The 18,335-nt window shown below is 46.8% G+C and overlaps 1 protein-coding gene across 1 annotated transcript; it reads right to left on the bottom strand.

The window, feature by feature from the left end:
* Positions 1-588: 588 nt before the first annotated feature.
* Positions 589-12,922, bottom strand: Klhl42 (kelch like family member 42). Its single transcript, XM_070038090.1, has 3 exons — positions 12,054-12,922; positions 7,920-8,113; positions 589-4,311 (listed from the first exon to the last, which is right to left on the bottom strand). The coding sequence occupies exons 1-3, from the start codon at positions 12,920-12,922 to the stop codon at positions 3,860-3,862; spliced, it is 1,515 nt and encodes a 504-aa protein (XP_069894191.1). The 3' UTR covers positions 589-3,859.
* Between the last annotated feature and the right edge of the window lie 5,413 nt (positions 12,923-18,335).

The following is an 18,335-nucleotide window of genomic DNA, read 5'->3' as shown; positions in this document are numbered from 1 at the left end:
TATAGTAATATGCATGTTATTGTATCTCACATCATATAGTGTAGCATATAATGTGTATGCTATAGTATGTTATATATACTAATTCTAGTAGATAAGAGAATATATTATATATAGTGTGACATCCATAGTATAGTACAATCTGCCATGGTTGATATACTGAAGCATATATGCACTATATACGGCTCATAGTGGATGCATATGGTGTGTATATATCACATTCTGTATACTATATATGGTATAAGGGTATCATTATAATAAAGTAACATACTGCTATTATAGATACAGTGTCCTGCTGGTCAGTTGGAGACAGGAATCGCTGGGTCTTTCTGGCTAGCCAAGACATGAAAGGCATGATGTCTATAATCCTAACTGCTCAGGAGACTGAGATCTGAGGATCATGGTTCAAAGCCAGCCCAGGCAGATAAGTATTATCCCCAATTAACCATACAAAGCCAGAAGTGGAGCTGTGGCTCAAGTGGTAGAACACCAATCTTGAGCAAAATAAGCAAAGGGAAAGCACCCGGGCACTGAGTTCAAGCCTAAGACTGACAAAAAATAAAAATAAATAAATAAAATCTTACAACATAGTGATCCACAAGTGCTTTATTTGAAGACAGTCTCTTCATAGACACAGGAGAGCTCTTACGGTGCTTCATCTAAGTCATGAGTGTATGCCACACCTTTAAACAAGGAAGTACCAGTCCAAACAAAACAGAACTTTACCCTACACATCATTTTTCCTAAAAACGACTACTACAAAGGAAAATACTGTAAGGCCCATTCTAAAGTTAATTTTTGAATGACACTAATACTCCTGATCCCATTTGACTGCACCAGCTGACCCCATGAAGGCGATTTCTGTACCCTCTGCTCTTCAGCCATCTTGAATGGGCATCTCGTGGCTCACTCCTGAAATCCTAGCTATTCAGGTGGCTGAGATCTGAGGATCACAGTTCAGGGCCAGGCAAACAAATCCACGAGACTCTGACCTCCAATTAACCAGCAAAAACCAGAAGTAGAGCTGTGGCTCAAGAGATACAGCTTTAAGTGAAAAACACAAGTGACGGTGTCCAGGCATTGAGTTCAAGCCCCAATACTGACAACACATGTGTGTGTGCACACACACACACACATACTCACAGAAACACAAATTCTCTTTGGTTTCATATTTAACCTTTTGCCTTGTTTCTAACATCCATAACTTTCTCAGTACTTCAATATTAAGACAATCTACACTGTAGGGAAAAAAATCACCTTTCTGGCAGAAAAACTCTTTAAAAAAGGAAGAAAGCCAGAAGTGGAGGCATGGCTCAAGTAGTAGAGTACCAGCTTTGAACAGAAAAGCCAACCAATAAGGTCCCAAGATCTAGACCCAGTACCACCATTAAAAAAATTGTAGGCGAGGCGCTGGTGGCTCATGCCTGTAATCCTAGCTACTCAGGAGGCTGAGATCTGAGGATCGTGGTTCAAACCCAGCCTGGGCAGGAAAGTCCGTGAAACTCTTTTCTCCAATAAACTACCAGAAAACCGGAACAGCGCTCAGGCCCAGAGTTCAAGCCCCACAACCGACAAAAAAAAAAAAAAAAAAGAATTGTAGCTGCGGGCTGGTGGCTCACGCCTGCAATCCTAGCTACTCAGGAGGCTGAGATCTGAGGGTTGTGGTTCAAACCCAGCCTGGGCAGGAAGGTCCCTGAGACTCTTACTTCAACAATGAACCACAGAATACCAGAAATGGCTCTGTGGCTCAAGTGGTAGAGCATTTGCCTTGAGCTGAAGAGCTCAGGGGCCGTACCCAAGGCCCAGAGTTCAAGTCCCATGACAGACAAAAAAATAAATTCTTTAAGTATGACTATGGCAGTTTTTTCTTTTGGTTTAAGTTTTGGCTTTTTGGTGTGGGTTTTTTTTTTTTGTTTGTTTGTTTTGGAGGGGCGGGGGAGAGGAAACCAGTCCTGGGGCTTGAATTCAGGGCCTGGGCATGTCCCTGAGCTTTTGTCCAAGGCTAGCCCTCTACCACTTGAGCCACAGCATCACTTCCAGTTTTTTTTGAGTTGTTTATTGAAGGTAAGTATATTGGCAGACTGTCCTGCCCAGGCTGGCTTCTAACTTCAGTCTTCAGATCTCAGCCTCCTGTGTAGCTAGGATTACAGGTGTGAGGCACCGGCGCCCAGCTTGGGGTGTTTCTTAGTGCCGGGGATTATACCTCAGACATCATGCATGGTAAATGTGCTCATGTGCACGAATGCTAAGATTAAATTAGAAAACATGATGATTTCAACATGGGAAAGTTGTTCAAAACAAAACAATAACTAAGTCAAATGCATTCAATGAAAGTAACTCTTTTAATGCTAGGTGCTGGTGGTTCATGCCTGTAATCCTAGCTCCTTAGGAGGCTGAGATCTGAAGAACAAAGTTCACAGCTAAGTGGAGGCTGCAAAGTCCATGAGACTCTTATCGCCAATTAACCACCAAAAAGCCAGAGGTGGAGCTGTTGGTCAAGAAGTAGAGTACCAGCCTGAGTGAAAAGCTAAGTAAGACCACCAGGTCCTGAGTTCAAGTCCCAATACTGACATATACAAAAAAATAAATAAATAACCCTTAAAGGCAATTGTTTTTTCTTATTTAGCATTTCCTTGTTTCTCTATGTAAGACTGATCTTTAAAATACTTGTTTATGTTCATTCTTTAAAACAGCATACTCTTTTCAACAATCCTCTCAGCAACTTACATGAACTGCACAGATCTGTAGTATGTCAAATCTGAAATAAGAGGTTTTACTCAGTCTCTATTCTTCATTCCTAAATTGAAAAAAACAAACAAAAAAGCACACTGATGATAGCTTTGTGTAAGTCTGAGTAGGGTGAAATGCTTGTGTGTATTCATGAAGAAATCCCATTTGTGTAGCTTTCTTGAAAATGAAATATGTAAATAAAGCATTTGAACATGGAAAGATATCAAAAACACACAGGAAGTGTGCGTATGATGCTGGAGGACCATAATGTTGATACTAATGTTCATCCATTAAATTGTTGTCAATTCAAAGAAAGGAAATCTCCCACTTAAAACACTAGAGTTTAAGTAACATAAATGAAGCAAGTTCAAAGTCATCTTTGCTGTTCACTCATCAACTCTGGTTCTTCTCATGTCTTCAATTTTAGTCACTGGACTAAGAAAAAGCATTATGGGATGGTAAAAATATGTATTTATCTGGAGGGCTTGTAGCTCAATCCTAACTACTTAGGAAACTGGAATCTGAGGACTGGAGGTTGAAGCCAGCCATGGCAGAAGAGTCCATAAGACTCTTATCTCCAATTAACTAGCAAAAAGCCAGAAGTGGTGGTGGTGTTCGAATGGTAGAACACCAGCCTTGAGCAAAAAAGGTAAGGGGCAGCAGCACCCAGGCCCTGAGTTTGTCTCAGTTTGGGCACCAAAAAAACCCAACAAACAAACAAACAAGAAAATCAATAACATAAGAAATAAAGATAGTTTTTTCTTTGCCACATGTATTCAACTTTAAGCCTATTTATGCTGTTAGTGCAAACTATGGGATGTATTTCAGTGTATTTTTCCCTAGTAGAAAGAACACACCACTAGTTTTGCTTTTTCTTTCCTTCCTATTTCTTTCCCTTTTTTCTTTCATTTTTTCTTTCCTTTTTCTTTTTCTTTCTTCCTTCCCTTCTCTTTCCCTCCTTCCCTCCCTCTCTTCCTTCCTTCCTTTCTTCCTTCCTTCGGTCCTTCCCTCCCTCTCTTCCTTCCTTCCTTCCTTCCTTCCTTCCTCCCTCTCTCTCCTTTCCTTCCTCCTGTCCTCCTGAAGCAGGCCTCTTGGCATCATCCATCCATCCATGCGTGCATGCGTGCGTGCATCACGTCCGGGCCGCGCTGGGCAGGTAGAGAGAGGAGAGGAGCAGGTTGTGTCCAAAGGCGGGGAAGCGGCGGAAGGCCTCCCAGCTGTGGGAGAAGACATTGTACTTGAGGAAGACGCGGTGCTCCAGGCTGGTGGACAGAGTCACGTCCCTGCTCATGATGTAGATGCCGTCATTATGCAGCGCACAGGTCAGGTTCAGGCCTGACTTGGATGTGTTCTCCTTGAGGTGGAGCCATTGCCGGGTAGCCGTGTTGTAGGCCTGCACCGTCAGCATGTCCTGGCTCTGGCCACTCCTCCGGCCGGGCCCAAACTCATGGAGGCAGCCCCCCACCATGTAAATGGTCTCCTCCACAGACACCATCTGCTGCTTGCGAACGTGGACACCGCAGGTCTCGAAGAGTGTCCACACGTCGGATACCGGGCAGTACTGCAGGACATGCATGTTGCGGTCTGGAAGACAGAAAAAGCCCAGCATGGCCCCGCTGCCACACTGGGGCACCACCCTCTGTACAAATTCCCTCTACTTTGTGCCCAACTTGATCACAAAGAAGCAAAAGGCATTCAGGAGAGGTTGGCTGGCCAAACTGGTGGTTTATGTCTGTAATCCCAGACACGCAGGAGGCTGAGATAGGAGGATCATGCTTCAGAACCCGCCTAGTTAAAAAAGTCTTATATAAGACAAGATGCGAACATAAAGGGGATCCAAATAGGGAAAGAAGAAGTAAAACTCTCCCTCTTTGCAGATGACATGATCTTGTATTTAAAGAATCCCATAGACTCCACTCCCAAATTACTCAAGCTGATTCAAAACTTTGGCAAAGTAGCAGGGTATAAAATTAACCCACAAAAATCAATGGCTTTTCTGTATACCAAGAATGAGAAAAGTGTGGCTGAAATTAGGAAAGCAACTCCATTTGTAATAGCCCCACAAAAAATAAAATACCTAGGAATTAACCAAAGAAGTGAAGGACCTCTATGATGAAAACTTTAAAAACTTGAAAAAGGAAATCAACACAGAACTTAAAAAATGGCAAAACCTCCCATGCTCCTGGATAGGAAGAGTCAACATCGTGAAAATGGCAATACTTCCCAAGGCTATCTACAAATTCAATGCGATACCTATCAATATTCCATCCTCATTCTTCAAGGAAATAGAAGAGGCAATCCAAAAATTCATAAAAGACCCCGAATAGCAAAAACGATCCTCAACAGAAAGAGCAGTGCTGGAGGAATATCAATACCAAATTTCAAACTCTACTATAAAGCCATAGTAATCAAAACAGCTTGGTATTGGCACAAGAACAGACCTCAGGACCAATAGAATAGAATTGAAAACCCAGAAATGAACCTACAGACCTATAGCAATCTAATCTTCGATAAGGGAGCTAAAAAAATAGAATGGAAGAAAGACAGCCTCTTCAGTAAACGGTGCTGGCAAAATTGGTTAACTACTTGTAGAAAACTAAAGCTAGATCCTTATATATCACCTTGCACCAGAATCAACTCCAAATGGATCAAAGACCTCGAAGTCAAAGCAGACACTCTGAAAACATTACAGGAAGGAATAGGAGAAACCCTAGGACTCCTTGGCACAGGCCAAAATTTTCTTAATAGAGACCCAGAAACACAACAAATCAAAGAAAGGTTGGACAAATGGGACTGCATGAAATTGCAGAGCTTCTGCATGGCAAAGGACATAGCTAGCAAGATCAATAGAAAGCCCACGAATTGGGAGAAGATCTTCACTAGCCATACAACGGAGAAGGATCTCATATCTAAAATATACCTTGAACTCAAAAAATTAAATCCCCCAACAACAAATCTTCAAGGAAACAACTGCCCAATAAATAAGTGGGCGAAAGACTTAAAGAGAAACTTCTCTGAAGAGGAAAGAAGAATGGCCAATAGATACATGAAGAAATGCTCAACCTCCCTAGCCATAATAGAAATGCAAATCAAAACAACATTGAGATACCACCTCACTCCAGTTAGAATGGCAAAAATCAAGAACTCTAATAACAACAGATGCCGGAGGGGATGTGGACAGAAGGGAACCTTATTGCATTGTTGGTGGGAGTGTAAACTTGTTCAACCACTTTGGAAAGCAGTATGGAGGTTCCACATAGAGCTTCCCTATGACCCAGCAATCCCACTTTTGGGCATTTATCCAAATGTTTACAAACAAGACCACACTAAAGCTACCAGCACAACTATGTTTATTGCAGCATTATTTACTATAGCTAAGATATGGAACCAACCCAGATGCCCTTCAGTAGATGAATGGATCAAGAAAATGTGGTATATATACACAATGGAATTCTATGCCTCCATCAAAAAGAATGACATTGCCCCATTTGTTAGGAAATGGAAAGGCTTGGAAAAATTATATTAAGTGAAGTAAGCCAGGCCCAAAGAAACATAGGTCCCATGGTTTCCCTTATTTGCAATATCTAGTATATGTCTGAGTCAAGCAGAAAAGGACAGATAAGGTGATGTTAGGGATATGTATTCAAATGTTGTTTTTTCTTTCATGAGATTGTTTCTAACACATTTATAAGATTATCTCTTTGTTGCTTTGTATGTCCCTCCCCCACAGTATAACCCCTGCTTTCACTGTATTTGATGACAATATAATTTGGAGGGGAAGGGGAAAAACAAATCGTTTAAACAGGGATACAGGTGGACCCATTGCAACAATGAGATGTACAAGTTGTTATGTCGAAAACGAACTTTACAATTTTGGTAGTGGGGTGGAGGAGTGTCGGGGAGGATTGGGGGGGGCAGGGGAGAATGGGAAGGGATAGGAAGGGGAAACAAAGGAGGAGGCTACAATGCTTGATAAGAAATGTACTCATTATCTTGCCCATGTAATTGTAATCCCTCTGTACAGTATTTTCACAATAAAAAATAAATTAATTAAATTTAAAAATAGTCTTATGTAAGACTCTTATCTCCAAGGAACCAACAAAAAGTAGCTCCAGTGACAAGAGTGCTACCTATGAGAGGAAAAAAACGAAAGACAGTGACCAGGCTCTGAGTTCAAGTCCTCATATACACACAAAAATTTATAACAATTAGGATGAAGCTGGATGCACACACACACACACACACACACACACACACACACACACACACACACACACGCTGATTTGTTTGAAGTACTATAAGAAGGGCTGAGCAAAGGCCCACCCAGAGGAGGGAGAGCTCTGCAGGGCTCACACAGCTGTCCTGTCCTCTCCTCTTAGAAAGCGCTCATCCATGTGTGCTAGCACCATGGCCTTGAGCACAAGGAATTCGGTGGCAATCACACTGGGTGGCCCCTGGGCAGAAGGTACATTCATGGTGGATTGTGCAGCTCAAAACACACAGAGACCACAGTCAGGAAAAAAACTAGGAGTTCACAGCTCATCCAGAGACATAAAAAAACAAAAAACAAAAAACAAAAAAAAACCCCTAGGAATCTATCAGCCGAACCATACAGGGCTCAGGGGCTCTGGGTTAGAAAAGAAATAGAAAGCAAGACAGCCAGAGACTGGTGGCTCACACCTATAATCCTGGCTTTTTAGGAAGCTGAGATCTGAGAATCGAGGCTAAAGGCCAGCCCAGACAGACAGGTGGCAAGACCCTAATCTCCAATAAACCACTCAAAAAAGTCTGGAAGTCAAGATGTGGTTCAAGTGATAGAGCACCTGCCTTGAGCAAAAAGTTCATGAGTACTGCCCAGGCCCTGAGTTCAAACCCCAGGAGCAGCACAAAAAGAAAGAGAAAAGAGGGGGGAAGAGCGAGAGAAGGAGAGAGGGAGGGACCATACCTTCACTTGAGCCTTTTTTGCCGAGATAGGAGTCTCACAGACTTTGCTGCCTGTGCTGACTTCAAGCTGCAGTCCTCAGATCTCAGCCTCCCGGGAAGCCAGGATCATAGGCGTGAGCCACCAGTGCCACTGGATGTACACAATGACACTCCTGGTGTGTGTTTGGGGGGCGAGGGGAGTCCCTGCCGACACACCGACATTCCCGTGCAGTGGGCACATGCGCAGACCCTCCTCAGGCCCTGCTCACCTCTGGTGGTGTAGCCTCCAATGACGTAAATCTTCCCTTTACACTCACATGCGGAGAACTCAGCCAGAGGGTTTGGTAAGGGTGCCACAAAATTCCAGGCATCCTGCTCCGGACTGTAACACTCCACATTGGATGTGGCCTGCCCACCAATGGCATAGAGCTTGGAATGGACTGCCACCAGTTTGAAGTTAGACCTGAAGGAGAGATGCAAAGTCCGCCAAGTCAGCGTGGCCCATGAAAATGACACTTTCACCTGGGCAGTCACCTGCGGCGGGCACTCGGGTGCACGCCTGTCATCCTAGCAACCCAGAGGCCCAGATCTGAGGATACAGGTTCCCAGCCAGCCTGAGCAGGAAAGTCCTTGAGACTCTTATCTCCCATTAACCAGCAAAAAGCTGGAAGTGCCTGAAGTGGAGCGGTGGCTCAAGTGGTAGAGTGCCAGCCTTGAGTGAAAAAGCTCAGGCACGGCGCCACTGCTGTTCAAAGCCCCAGGAGTGACACCAAAAAAAATTTCAAAAGTGGGGGCTGGGAAGGTGGCTCAGTGGTAGAGCGCTTGCCTTGCATGCCTGAGGCCCTGGGTTCGATTCCTCAGCACCACATAAGCAAAAAAAAAAAAAAAAAGCCGGAAGTGGCACTGTGGCTCAAGTGGTAGAGCACTAGCCTTGAGCTGAAGAGCTGAGGGACAGTGCTCAGGCCCAGAGTTCAGGCACCAGGACGGGACCCAAAAAAAAATTTTTTTTCAAAAGTGCTACAGTGTTTATATTTCAATGTTTTCCTCTAGCCTGTGTTCTCTAAACCCAACCAGCCATGCAGGTTTTTTTTTTTTCCTGCCAATGTGGTGGCAGTGGCTGGGGGTGCTTAAATCTAAGCAGGAAGACCTCCCTGGGTATGAAGCAGGGAAGTGGAGGAGAGGAAGCTTGTAAACAAGCACTTTCACCAGCTCTCAATTTGGATTTGCTCCCCAGGGTACACAGGCTGTAAACTTTGTAAGATCGATGCAAAAACAGAACAGTTTTGCTTTTTGTTGTTTTTTTAAGATTGTATGTGTGTGCATGTGTGCACGCTGGCATACATGCACACATGCACACACACACACATATGCTAGTCCTAAGACTAACTCAGGGTCTAGGTGCTGTGCCTGAGCTTTTTTTGTGCTCAACGCTGGTGCTCTACTACTTTAGCCACAGCTCTTCTGGCTTTTTAATAATTAACTGGAGATGAGAGTCTCATGGACTGTTCTGCCCAGGCTGGCTTCAAACCTCAATCCTCAGATCTCAGCCGCCCGAGGGGCTAGGAAAAGGCATGAGGCAGCGGTGCCCGGCTAAGCCCATTTCTGGAGGTGGGAAGGTGGATGTCTCTCAGCATTGCAGGCAGTGGCTGAGCTGCACGTGCCTGCGTGCTTCTTTGATTCCAGACAATAACCCACCACTCGCTGCATGGCACAGCCTGCACATGGGTCACACATCATTTCAGAATTGTGGCTTCCAGCCGCAGCCTCAGACCTGTAATCCTAGCTACTCCAAAGGCTAAGATCTGAGGATTGCGGTTCAAAGCCAGCCCAGCAGACAAATCTAAGACTCTCCTCTGAAATTAACCAGCAAAAGGCCAGAAGTGGGGGTGTGGCTCAAATGGTAGAGCTCCAGTCTGGAATGAAAAAAATCAACTGAGAGTGTCAGGACCTAAGTTCAAACTCCACTGCTGACATACACCTGTGTGCATACACATGCACACGCACGTGTGCACACACACATAAAGAATCAAGAAGAAAATACTGCCACAATGATTTCTTCATACTATGTTCATAACTATAAATAGAAAAACTTTAAATAAATGTGAGGAAAAAATAAATTAAAAAATCAGATAAAATAGCAATTTGAGCTGGGAGCCAGGGGATCACACCTGTAATCCTACTTACTCAGGAGGCTGAGATTTGGGGATCACAGTTCAGAGACAGTCTGGGCAGGAAAGTCCATGAGACTCTTATCTCCACTAAAACTACCAAAAAAACCAAGAAGCAGAGCTGTGGCTCAAGTGATAGAGCACTAGCCTAGTGCAAAAGAGCTCAGGGACAGCACCCAGACCCTGAGTTCAAGCCCCAGGATTGGCACCAAAAAGGAAAAAAAAAAAAGCAACGACTTGATGTTGACAATACTCTTTTTGTGTGTGTATTCTGGTACCAGTATTTGAATTCAGTGCCCCACAGTAGCTTGGTTTGTTTACTAGGTTGGTGCTCTAACACTTGAACCACACCTCTAACATGACTTTTTGCTATTTTCAAAATAAGAGTCTGAAAATTCTTCTGCTCAGGTTAGCCTTGAATATTGATCCTTCAGACCTCAACCTCCTGAGTAGTTAGAATTATAGGTATGAATCACTGATGCCCAGCTAAGTTTGACTTTAGTTTTGTTCTTTTTCTTTTAATGGTACTTCGATTTTAACTCAGGGCTTTATGCTTGTTTGGCTGATACTTGATGTTTAAGAAATTAATGGCTGCTGGGCGCTGGTGGCTCACGCCTGTAATCCTAGCTACTCAGGAGGCTGAGATCTGAGGATCGTGGTTCAAAGCCAGCCCCGGCAGGAGAGGCCGTGAGACTCCTATCTCCAATAAACCACTAGAAAACCGGAAGTGGCGCTGTAGCTCAAGTGGTAGAGCCCTCGCCTTGAGCTGAAGAGCTGAGGGACAAGCGCCCAGGCCCAGAGTTCAAGCCCCACAACCACCAAAAAAAAAAAAAAAGAAGAAATTAAAGGCTGTCCTAAAGCAGGGCAGTACATACTTTTATAATCTCAGCCTTCTTCAGGAGTCTGAGGTTATGTTTCAAGGCCAGCTTGGGCGATACAAGACTATGGCAAAAACAAAACAAAACAACAAAAACAGGAGGGAAAAAAAAGTAAAAGAGGAGGAGGAGGAACAGGAGAGGAGGGTGCTCTGAGCTCCTCATACGCTAAGCCCTGAGTGATCGAACTCACTGAACTTTGTCAGGTACCAGTGGCTCATGCCTGAAATCCTAGTGAATCAGGGAGGAGGTTAAGATCTGAGGATGGTTTAAAACCAGTGGAGGCTGACAATTCCAAGACATTCTTATATCCAGTTAATCAGAAAAAAAAAAAGCTGGAAGTGGAGCGATGGCTCGGGTGTGGAGCACCAGCCTTGAATGAAAAAGCTTCCTCCCCCCCCCCCCATAGTGGGGGGAGGGGACCTTTCTAAGGATCTCCTGGCCATGAAATGGTGAATAGCTGTTATTATCCTCACCATTACACCCTAAAAATTAAAATTCTTTTTTTTTCTTTTTTTTTTTTTTTTTTTTGTCGGTCATGGGGCTTGAACTCTGGGCCTGGGCGCTGTCCCTCAGCTCTTCAGCTCAAGGCGAGCGCTCTACCACTTGAGCTACAGCGCCACTTCCGGTTTTCTGGTGGTTTATTGGAGATAGGAGTCTCACGGTCTCTCCTGCCCGGGCTGGCTTTGAACCGCGATCCTCAGATCTCAGCCTCCTGAGTAGCTAGGATTACAGGCGTGAGCCACCAGCGCCCGGCCTTTTTTTTTCTTTTATTCCTTCAGTTCTGTGGCTTGAACTCAGGGCCTGGACACTCCTGAGCTTTTTCACTCAAGGCTGGCACTCTACCACTGGAACCATACCTCTACTTCCAACCTTTAGTTGGTTGACTGGAGATAAAGTCTCAGATTTTCCAGTTCTGGCTGGTTTTGAACCCCAATCATCAGATCTCAGCCTCCAGAGTAGTTAAATGACAGGCGTGGACCATCAGCTTCTTTTAAGGTTTCTTTGCCAGAAACCACATCATCTTCCTCCCCCTGGGAGAGGAGGCAGAGAAGTTCCTGCAGGGAAATCACTCAGCCCACTGCCCTCCCCAGCACACGCCTAGCATCCTGGGAAAGAATGCTCCACTGCCCTGGAGGGAGGGGCGGGAATTCGGCCTGGAAGTTTGGGCCCCAGACAAGAAACAAGGAAGTTGTCATACTGGCTCCAGGACCGGGGCAAGGAGTCTCCAGATCATTCAAGGGGCAACAGTGAGCCGGACAGCGCCCGGGCCCCGAGTTCAAGGCCGAAGACCGGCGCGCCACCTGCACGCACCCCCTCCGCACGCACATCCACCCCCCCCCCGGCCCTGGAACCTCACCTCTTCTGGTTCATGGAGGCCACCTGCAGCCACTCGTTGGCGCCGGGGTTGTAGGAGTGCGCAGCGGCGATCTCCTGGCTGGAGGCCCGGTAGCCCCCCACGATAAAGAGGTAGTTGTGCAGGGCAGCGGCACCGTAGCCCCGGACGTTCTCCAGGTCCGGGGGCAGATTGCTGGCCAGGGGGAACCAGCGCTCGGTCGTCTCCTCGTACCTGAGCATGGACGGGGGCTCGCCCTGGTAGGGGTGCGGGGCCAGGGGCCCCCCCAAGAAGTCCCCCAAGGCCACCAGGACGGGGGTCCCCGCCATCCGGGCTTCCAGCAGCTGCTGCTTCAGACCGACGTCCCCCGGGGCGGGCGCGGGAGGGGCCAGGAGGGGAAACTGAGGCTGGCACAGCACCTGGTGGAAGTGGACGGCCATGAAGGCCAGGCAGGCGTCCCGCAGGTCGGGCAGGCCGTAGACCTGGGCCAGGCGGTAGAGCTCCAGGCAGTTGGAGAGGCGCACGTGGGACAGCAGGCGCTGCAGCAGGGGGGTGACCTGCAGGAAGGAGGCGGCCTCCACCAGCCCGGCCAGCAGCCCGGCCTCGTCCTCCTCTTCCTCCGGCCGGCCTCCGCCCGCCGGGCCCCGCGCGCCCGGCACCCAGCCCTCGCGGGCGCCGCCCGCGTCAATGAACTCCAGCACCAGCCGCAGGCCCGGGGCGCTCAGGCCGCGCAGCTGCTGCACCTCGGGCCCCCCGGCCTCGGCGCCCAGGGCCTCCCGCATGCCCGAGCGGTAAAGCGCGCGGAAGTAGTCGCTCTGCTCGATCAGCTTCCGCTTGCTCACTGGGAAGCAACGGTCCTCCAGGCGGATCTGCACCACCTCCTCGGCAGACATGGCTGGGCCCGCGCGCCCCGCGCCCCAGGCCCCGCCCCGCGCCCCGCCCTACACGGCAAAGTCCCGCCCCGCACCTAAGCTCCGCCCTACACGACGAAACCCCGACCTCCTGCCCTGCGCCCACCCCTACACGCCTGAGCCCCTCTCCTCGCCTGTGCCCCGCCCATCCGCGCCTGAGTCCCGCCCTCCGCCCATAAGTCCCGTCTGGCCCGCCTGGCCCCGCCCACATCTCCGCCTTGTTTACATCAGCCCCGCCCCATACCCTCCCAGTCCCTCCCCCGCTGACCCGCCCCCTCCGGCCTCAGTTCTGGGGTGTGCCGCCTGGATCGCTGATCTCGGGCTCCTCCTCCTTCCCCGCCCCTCCCCGCTTTCCCTTCCTGGGCAACCATAAAGGCCTGGGCTGCTGCAAGCCGGCTCAGAGCCCTGCTATGGAGTTCTGGCCACATCCGCATTTCCACCCCGAGGCAACCTGGAGAAGTCTGGTGGGGTACAGGGCGTGGGGCCTCCTCCCCAGGGGCACTGGGCCTCTTCCCCATGGGCGCTGGGCCTCCTCCCCATGGGTGCTGGGATTCCTCCCTATGGGATTCTGGGCCTCCTCGGGCACTGGGCCTCCTCCCCATAGAGTGCTGGGACTGAAGTGCTGTCTTCCCATGACTGCCATGTAATAAATCTATCCCTGTCCTTTGTCGTGTGTCTTTATTTGGCATAGGGAGGTGAGGAGCCAGACCCAACAATGGACTCCTGGACTTTGGGCTTGGGGTCAGTAGGATGAGAAAGTCCTTCTGCTTTGACCTTTCCAAGAAAGTAACCAAAATGAATCCTGCATTTTTGAATTTTGGCCTTTGGTTTGTTTTGTGCCAGTACTAGGGTGTGAACTCAAATCCTCAAGTTCTTGCTTAGATTTTTCAGTCAAGACTGGTGCTCTACCATTTGAGTCACATCTCTACTTCTGGCTTTTTACTGCTTAATTGGAGATGTGTCTCAGATGTGTCGGCTATGGCTGGCTTCAAGCCACCATGCTTTGATCTCAGCCTCCTGAGTAGGTAGAATTACAGTAGGGAATCACAGCCCCTGTGCACTTTTTTTTTTTTTTTTTTTGTCGGCCGTGGGGCTTGAACTCTGGGCCTGGGCGCTGTCCCTCAGCTCTTCAGCTCAAGGCGAGCGCTCTACCACTTGAGCTACAGCGCCACTTCCGGTTTTCTGGTGGTTTATTGGAGATAGGAGTCTCACAGTCTCTCCTGCCCGGGCTGGCTTTGAACCGCGATCCTCAGATCTCAGCCTCCTGAGTAGCTAGGATTACAGGCGTGAGCCACCAGCGCCCGGCTCCCCTGTGCACTTTTGGTTCTGTGTGTTTCCCTTTGCTCTTTTCTACCTAATATTAGGTCCACTGGGGAAAATGGCCCCTACCCTTTGTTCTCCCTGGGCGCACAACTCCCTAGAAGTCCCCACCCAGCACCGTAACCCAGGTAACTGGCACACCTGGGCGCAGTCGGAGGTTCCCAGGTTCTGAGGTTATTTCCACATCCACCGTGGTCGGTGGTCACGCCTCCTTCAGGCCTTGAGAGGTTCCGTGGCCACACCTTCCTCCCCACCCACCCACCATATAAGCAGTCTCCATGATTAGACCCCCCACTCCATCAGGTGTGGCCGGCAGTTCTGTTACCCTAAATACACTTTTTAGCCTGAACAACGGCATGGCAGTCTCCTTTCAGCTAACCTTGCACCTATGAAAAGAAAACTCTACTTACCTAATTCTGGACACCAGAAAGAGATGTTTCCTGATTCTAGAATTTAAAACATAAACCAAGGGCTGGGAATGTGGCTTGCCTAGCATGCACGAAACCCTGGGCTCAATTCCTCAGAACCAAATACAGAGAAAAATCCGGAAGTGGCACTGTGTCTCAAGTGGTAGAGTGCTAGCCTTGAGCAAAAGAAGCTCAGGAACAGCTCCTAGGCCCTGAGTTCAAGTCCCAGAACTGGCAAAAAAAAAAAAAAGATAAACCAATTAATATCTTTAAATTGTGCTGAGCACCAGTGGCTCACACCTATTATCCTACCTACTCAGGAGGCTGAGACCTGAGGACTGCAGTTCAAAACCAGCCAGGGCAGGAGACTCTCATCTCCAATAAATCAGCAAAAAGCCAGAAGTGGAGCTGTGTCTCAAGTAGTAGTGTTGCAATCTTGAGTGGAGAGGGGAAGTACCCAAGCTCTGAGATTAAGTCACAGGATACGTACACACACACACACACACACACACACACACACACACACACACACACACACACACACACACACGACTTGTGACTATAGAATTTAAAAGCCAAGTATAATTATGCTCAATTAGGAGAAAAGGTATATTTTTACTTTTTATTTATAAGACCTGGAATTCAAATATTGATTTTTATGCATGATAAACTACCTCTACCAATCTACATCCCTCCTCCTATCCTTCTTTAAAAAATAAACTTCATCTTTCTTCTTGGATGATAAGACATTAAATGAAATCTTCCTACTTAAAATACTTTCCCCTATTTCAAAGTCAAAGAACATTGTGCCATGCTCATTAGTCTGTTGTTTTAGGAGGATTTAAAAAACCAGAGAAGAGAAAGTCTAAATGGTAAAGCACAAAGTTTTTTCAACAGATTGTTGAAAATTGCACATTGTATTCACAAACTGATTAAAAACCCTTTGTACAACTAAGGATAATCAATAATAATAAGGCTGGTGGCTCCTACCTGTAATTCCATCCACTCTGAAGACAGATCTGAGGATCCTGGTTCAAAGCAAGCCCAGGCAGCAAAGTCTGTGAGACTCTTATTTCCAATTAACCACCAGAATATCAGAAGTGGCACTGTGGCTCAAGTGGTAGAGTGCTAGCCTTGAGCAAAAGAGCTCAGGACAGTACCTAGGCCCTAAGTTCACACCCCATGACCCACAAACATTAATTAATGAATTAATAATATAGGCTGGGCGCTGGTGGCTCATGCTGTCATCCTAGCTACTCAGGAGGCTTAGATCTGAGGATCATGGTTCAAAGCCAGCCTGAGCAGGAAAGACAGTGAGATCCCTATCTCCAATTAACCAGCAAAAAGCTGGAAGTGGAGGTGTGACTCAAGTGGTTTCAGCACCAACTTGGAGCAAAAAAGCCAAATGAAACTAAGGGGCCCTGACTTGAAGTCCCAGGGAAGGCGCACACACACACACACACACACACACACACACACACACACACACACACACACACACACACACACACACACACACACACACACACACACACACACACACACACACACACACACAGAATAATAATATAAAATAAAGATACATTGTACTTATAAACTGACATATTGAATAGAACCCCCCTTGTCAGACTAGAGATCATTTAAAAAATAATAATATAAAATAAAGATGTACTCATAAATTGACATGTTGAATGGGAAACTGACTCAAGGTAATTTTTAAAAATCAATGAATTGTTTATGTCATTACTAGTAAGACTGACTTCATCTGTTCCCACAAGGGCCTCTCACCCTCCATCTGCCGACAGAGTGGTGGGACAGTGTTGTTTTTGGTGGGGGAGCAGGAGCAGGTGTGGACCCATGAGGACAGGTGAGAGGTCAAGGTGTAGCCTTCTCTGCAGAAATACCACTTGGATCAAGGATTAGGCAGTCGGCTAGAGGACCTGCTGGAAGACCCAGTGTCAGAGCAGTTGGCTGTGCAGTTGATGTGCTACAGTGCAGGACTCAGCGGGTCAGTCAGGATGAACAGGCTCTCAGTCTCTCCTCAGCCTCTTTAGAATCCTACACCAATGGATGCTTTTGTTTCCCATCAGCCACAGGTATGCTTCAGACTGGTATTTTCTGGCCTTTTGAAATAGACCAAAAACAAAATCCTGTTCAATGAAAGATGTGTCCTGGAAAAGCAATGCGAGCACAGTAATAATATCAGGGCAAGATCGCCTGGCCTGGAAATCTGGTCTTAGTCTGACAATTCTGGGCACTGGTCCTAGGAGCTTTTTTTTTTTTTTTCCTTTGACATAACAATAACATCATTGAAGACTGAGAACATCTAAAAAGATCAAATCATCTAAATACCTCACACAGTAAGTTTTCTGTTAGGCTGGAAATGCAAAATCAGAGCCAGTATAAATTCCTTTCTTTATAAAAGACCTAAAATATTATGCAAAGGCTTCAAGAAAACACTGTTCTATGAAATAAGGTAAATTGAATCAATCTGTATTCTATTATCAAGTGATCATGGAACTCTGGTTCACTTCAAGAAATTTATATCACTGTTGTACAAAAAACCAAAATAAGAAAGCACATTGTGGTTTACGCCTATAATCCCAACTCCTCAGGAGGCTGAGATCTAAGGATTGTGGTTCAAAGCCAATCCTGGAAGAAAAGTCTGTGAGACTCTTATTTCCAATTAATCAGGTTCTTGCTGGTTAACTGCTGGTTAATTTGCCTTGAGCAGAAAAGCTAAAGAACCATATGTGGGCCCTGAGTCCAAGCTCCAAAACTCCCATAAAAACAAACAAAACAATCCTGCTCACCACACAACTGCATATCTTGATCCACATTCCCCATATTCTTAGCTGTTTCAGTAGATAAGTGTTTTTAAGAGGGTAATTTCATTTTGAATTTCTCATAATACCCTACTAGAAACATAAATATAAAGCATCACTATATTACAATAGTACAGTCAGGGGCTGGGAAGGTGGCTCAGTGGTAGAGCACTTGCTTTGCAAGCATGAGGCCCTGGGTTCGATTCCTCAGCACCACATAAGCAAAATGAAAAACCCAGAAGTGGCACTGTGGCTCAAGTGGTAGAGCGCTAGCCTTGAGCTGAAGAGCTGAGGGACAGCGCCCAGGCCCAGAGTTCAGGCCCCACGACCGGACCAAAAAAAAAAAATAGTACAGTCATTCTGGGTAACTGACAGGATTTGTAAGAAAGGCTATCTGCTGTGTGTGTGTGTGCTTGAACCCTGGAATTCATCACTATATTACAATAGTACAGTCATTCTGGGTAACTGACAGGATTTGTAAGAAAGGCTATCTGCTGTGTGTGTGTGTGTGTGTGTGTGTGTGTGTGTGTGTGTGTGTGTGTGTGTGTGTGTGTGTGTGTGTGTCTGGGTAACTGACAGGATTTATAAGAAAGGCTATCTGCTGTGTGTGTGTGTGTGTGTGTGTGTGTGTGCTTGAACCCTGGAATTGGGTCCTGTCACTGAGCTTTTCAGCTCAAGGCAAGCGCTCTAACCCTTGAGACACAGTGCCACTTCCGGTTTTCTGATGGTTAATTGGAGATAAGAGTATCTTGGACTTGCCTGCCCAGGCTGGATTTGAATCGTGTTCCTCAGATCTCAGCCTCTTTAGAAGCTAGGATTACAGGTATGAGCCACCAGCATCCA

The sequence above is a fragment of the Dipodomys merriami genome, unplaced genomic scaffold (assembly GCF_024711535.1).
Source record: "Dipodomys merriami isolate MVZ:Mamm:240054 unplaced genomic scaffold, mDipMer1.0.p SCAF_10, whole genome shotgun sequence".
Classification (NCBI taxonomy): Eukaryota; Metazoa; Chordata; class Mammalia; order Rodentia; family Heteromyidae; genus Dipodomys; species Dipodomys merriami.
The sequence above is the reverse complement of the archived record's forward strand: the minus strand, read 5'-3'. Positions and strand labels throughout refer to the sequence as shown.

Excerpts from the sequence above, each read along its gene's own strand:
- Klhl42 (XM_070038090.1), bottom strand. The coding sequence starts at position 12,922 with ATGTCTGCCGAGGAGGTGGTGCAGATCCGCCTGGAGGACCGTTGCTTC. Across the intron at positions 8,114-12,053 it reads GCCTCCATGAACCAGAAGAG|GTCTAACTTCAAACTGGTGG; the intron begins GTGAGGTTCCAG and ends TCTCTCCTTCAG. Across the intron at positions 4,312-7,919 it reads TGGAGGCTACACCACCAGAG|ACCGCAACATGCATGTCCTG; the intron begins GTGAGCAGGGCC and ends TCTGTCTTCCAG.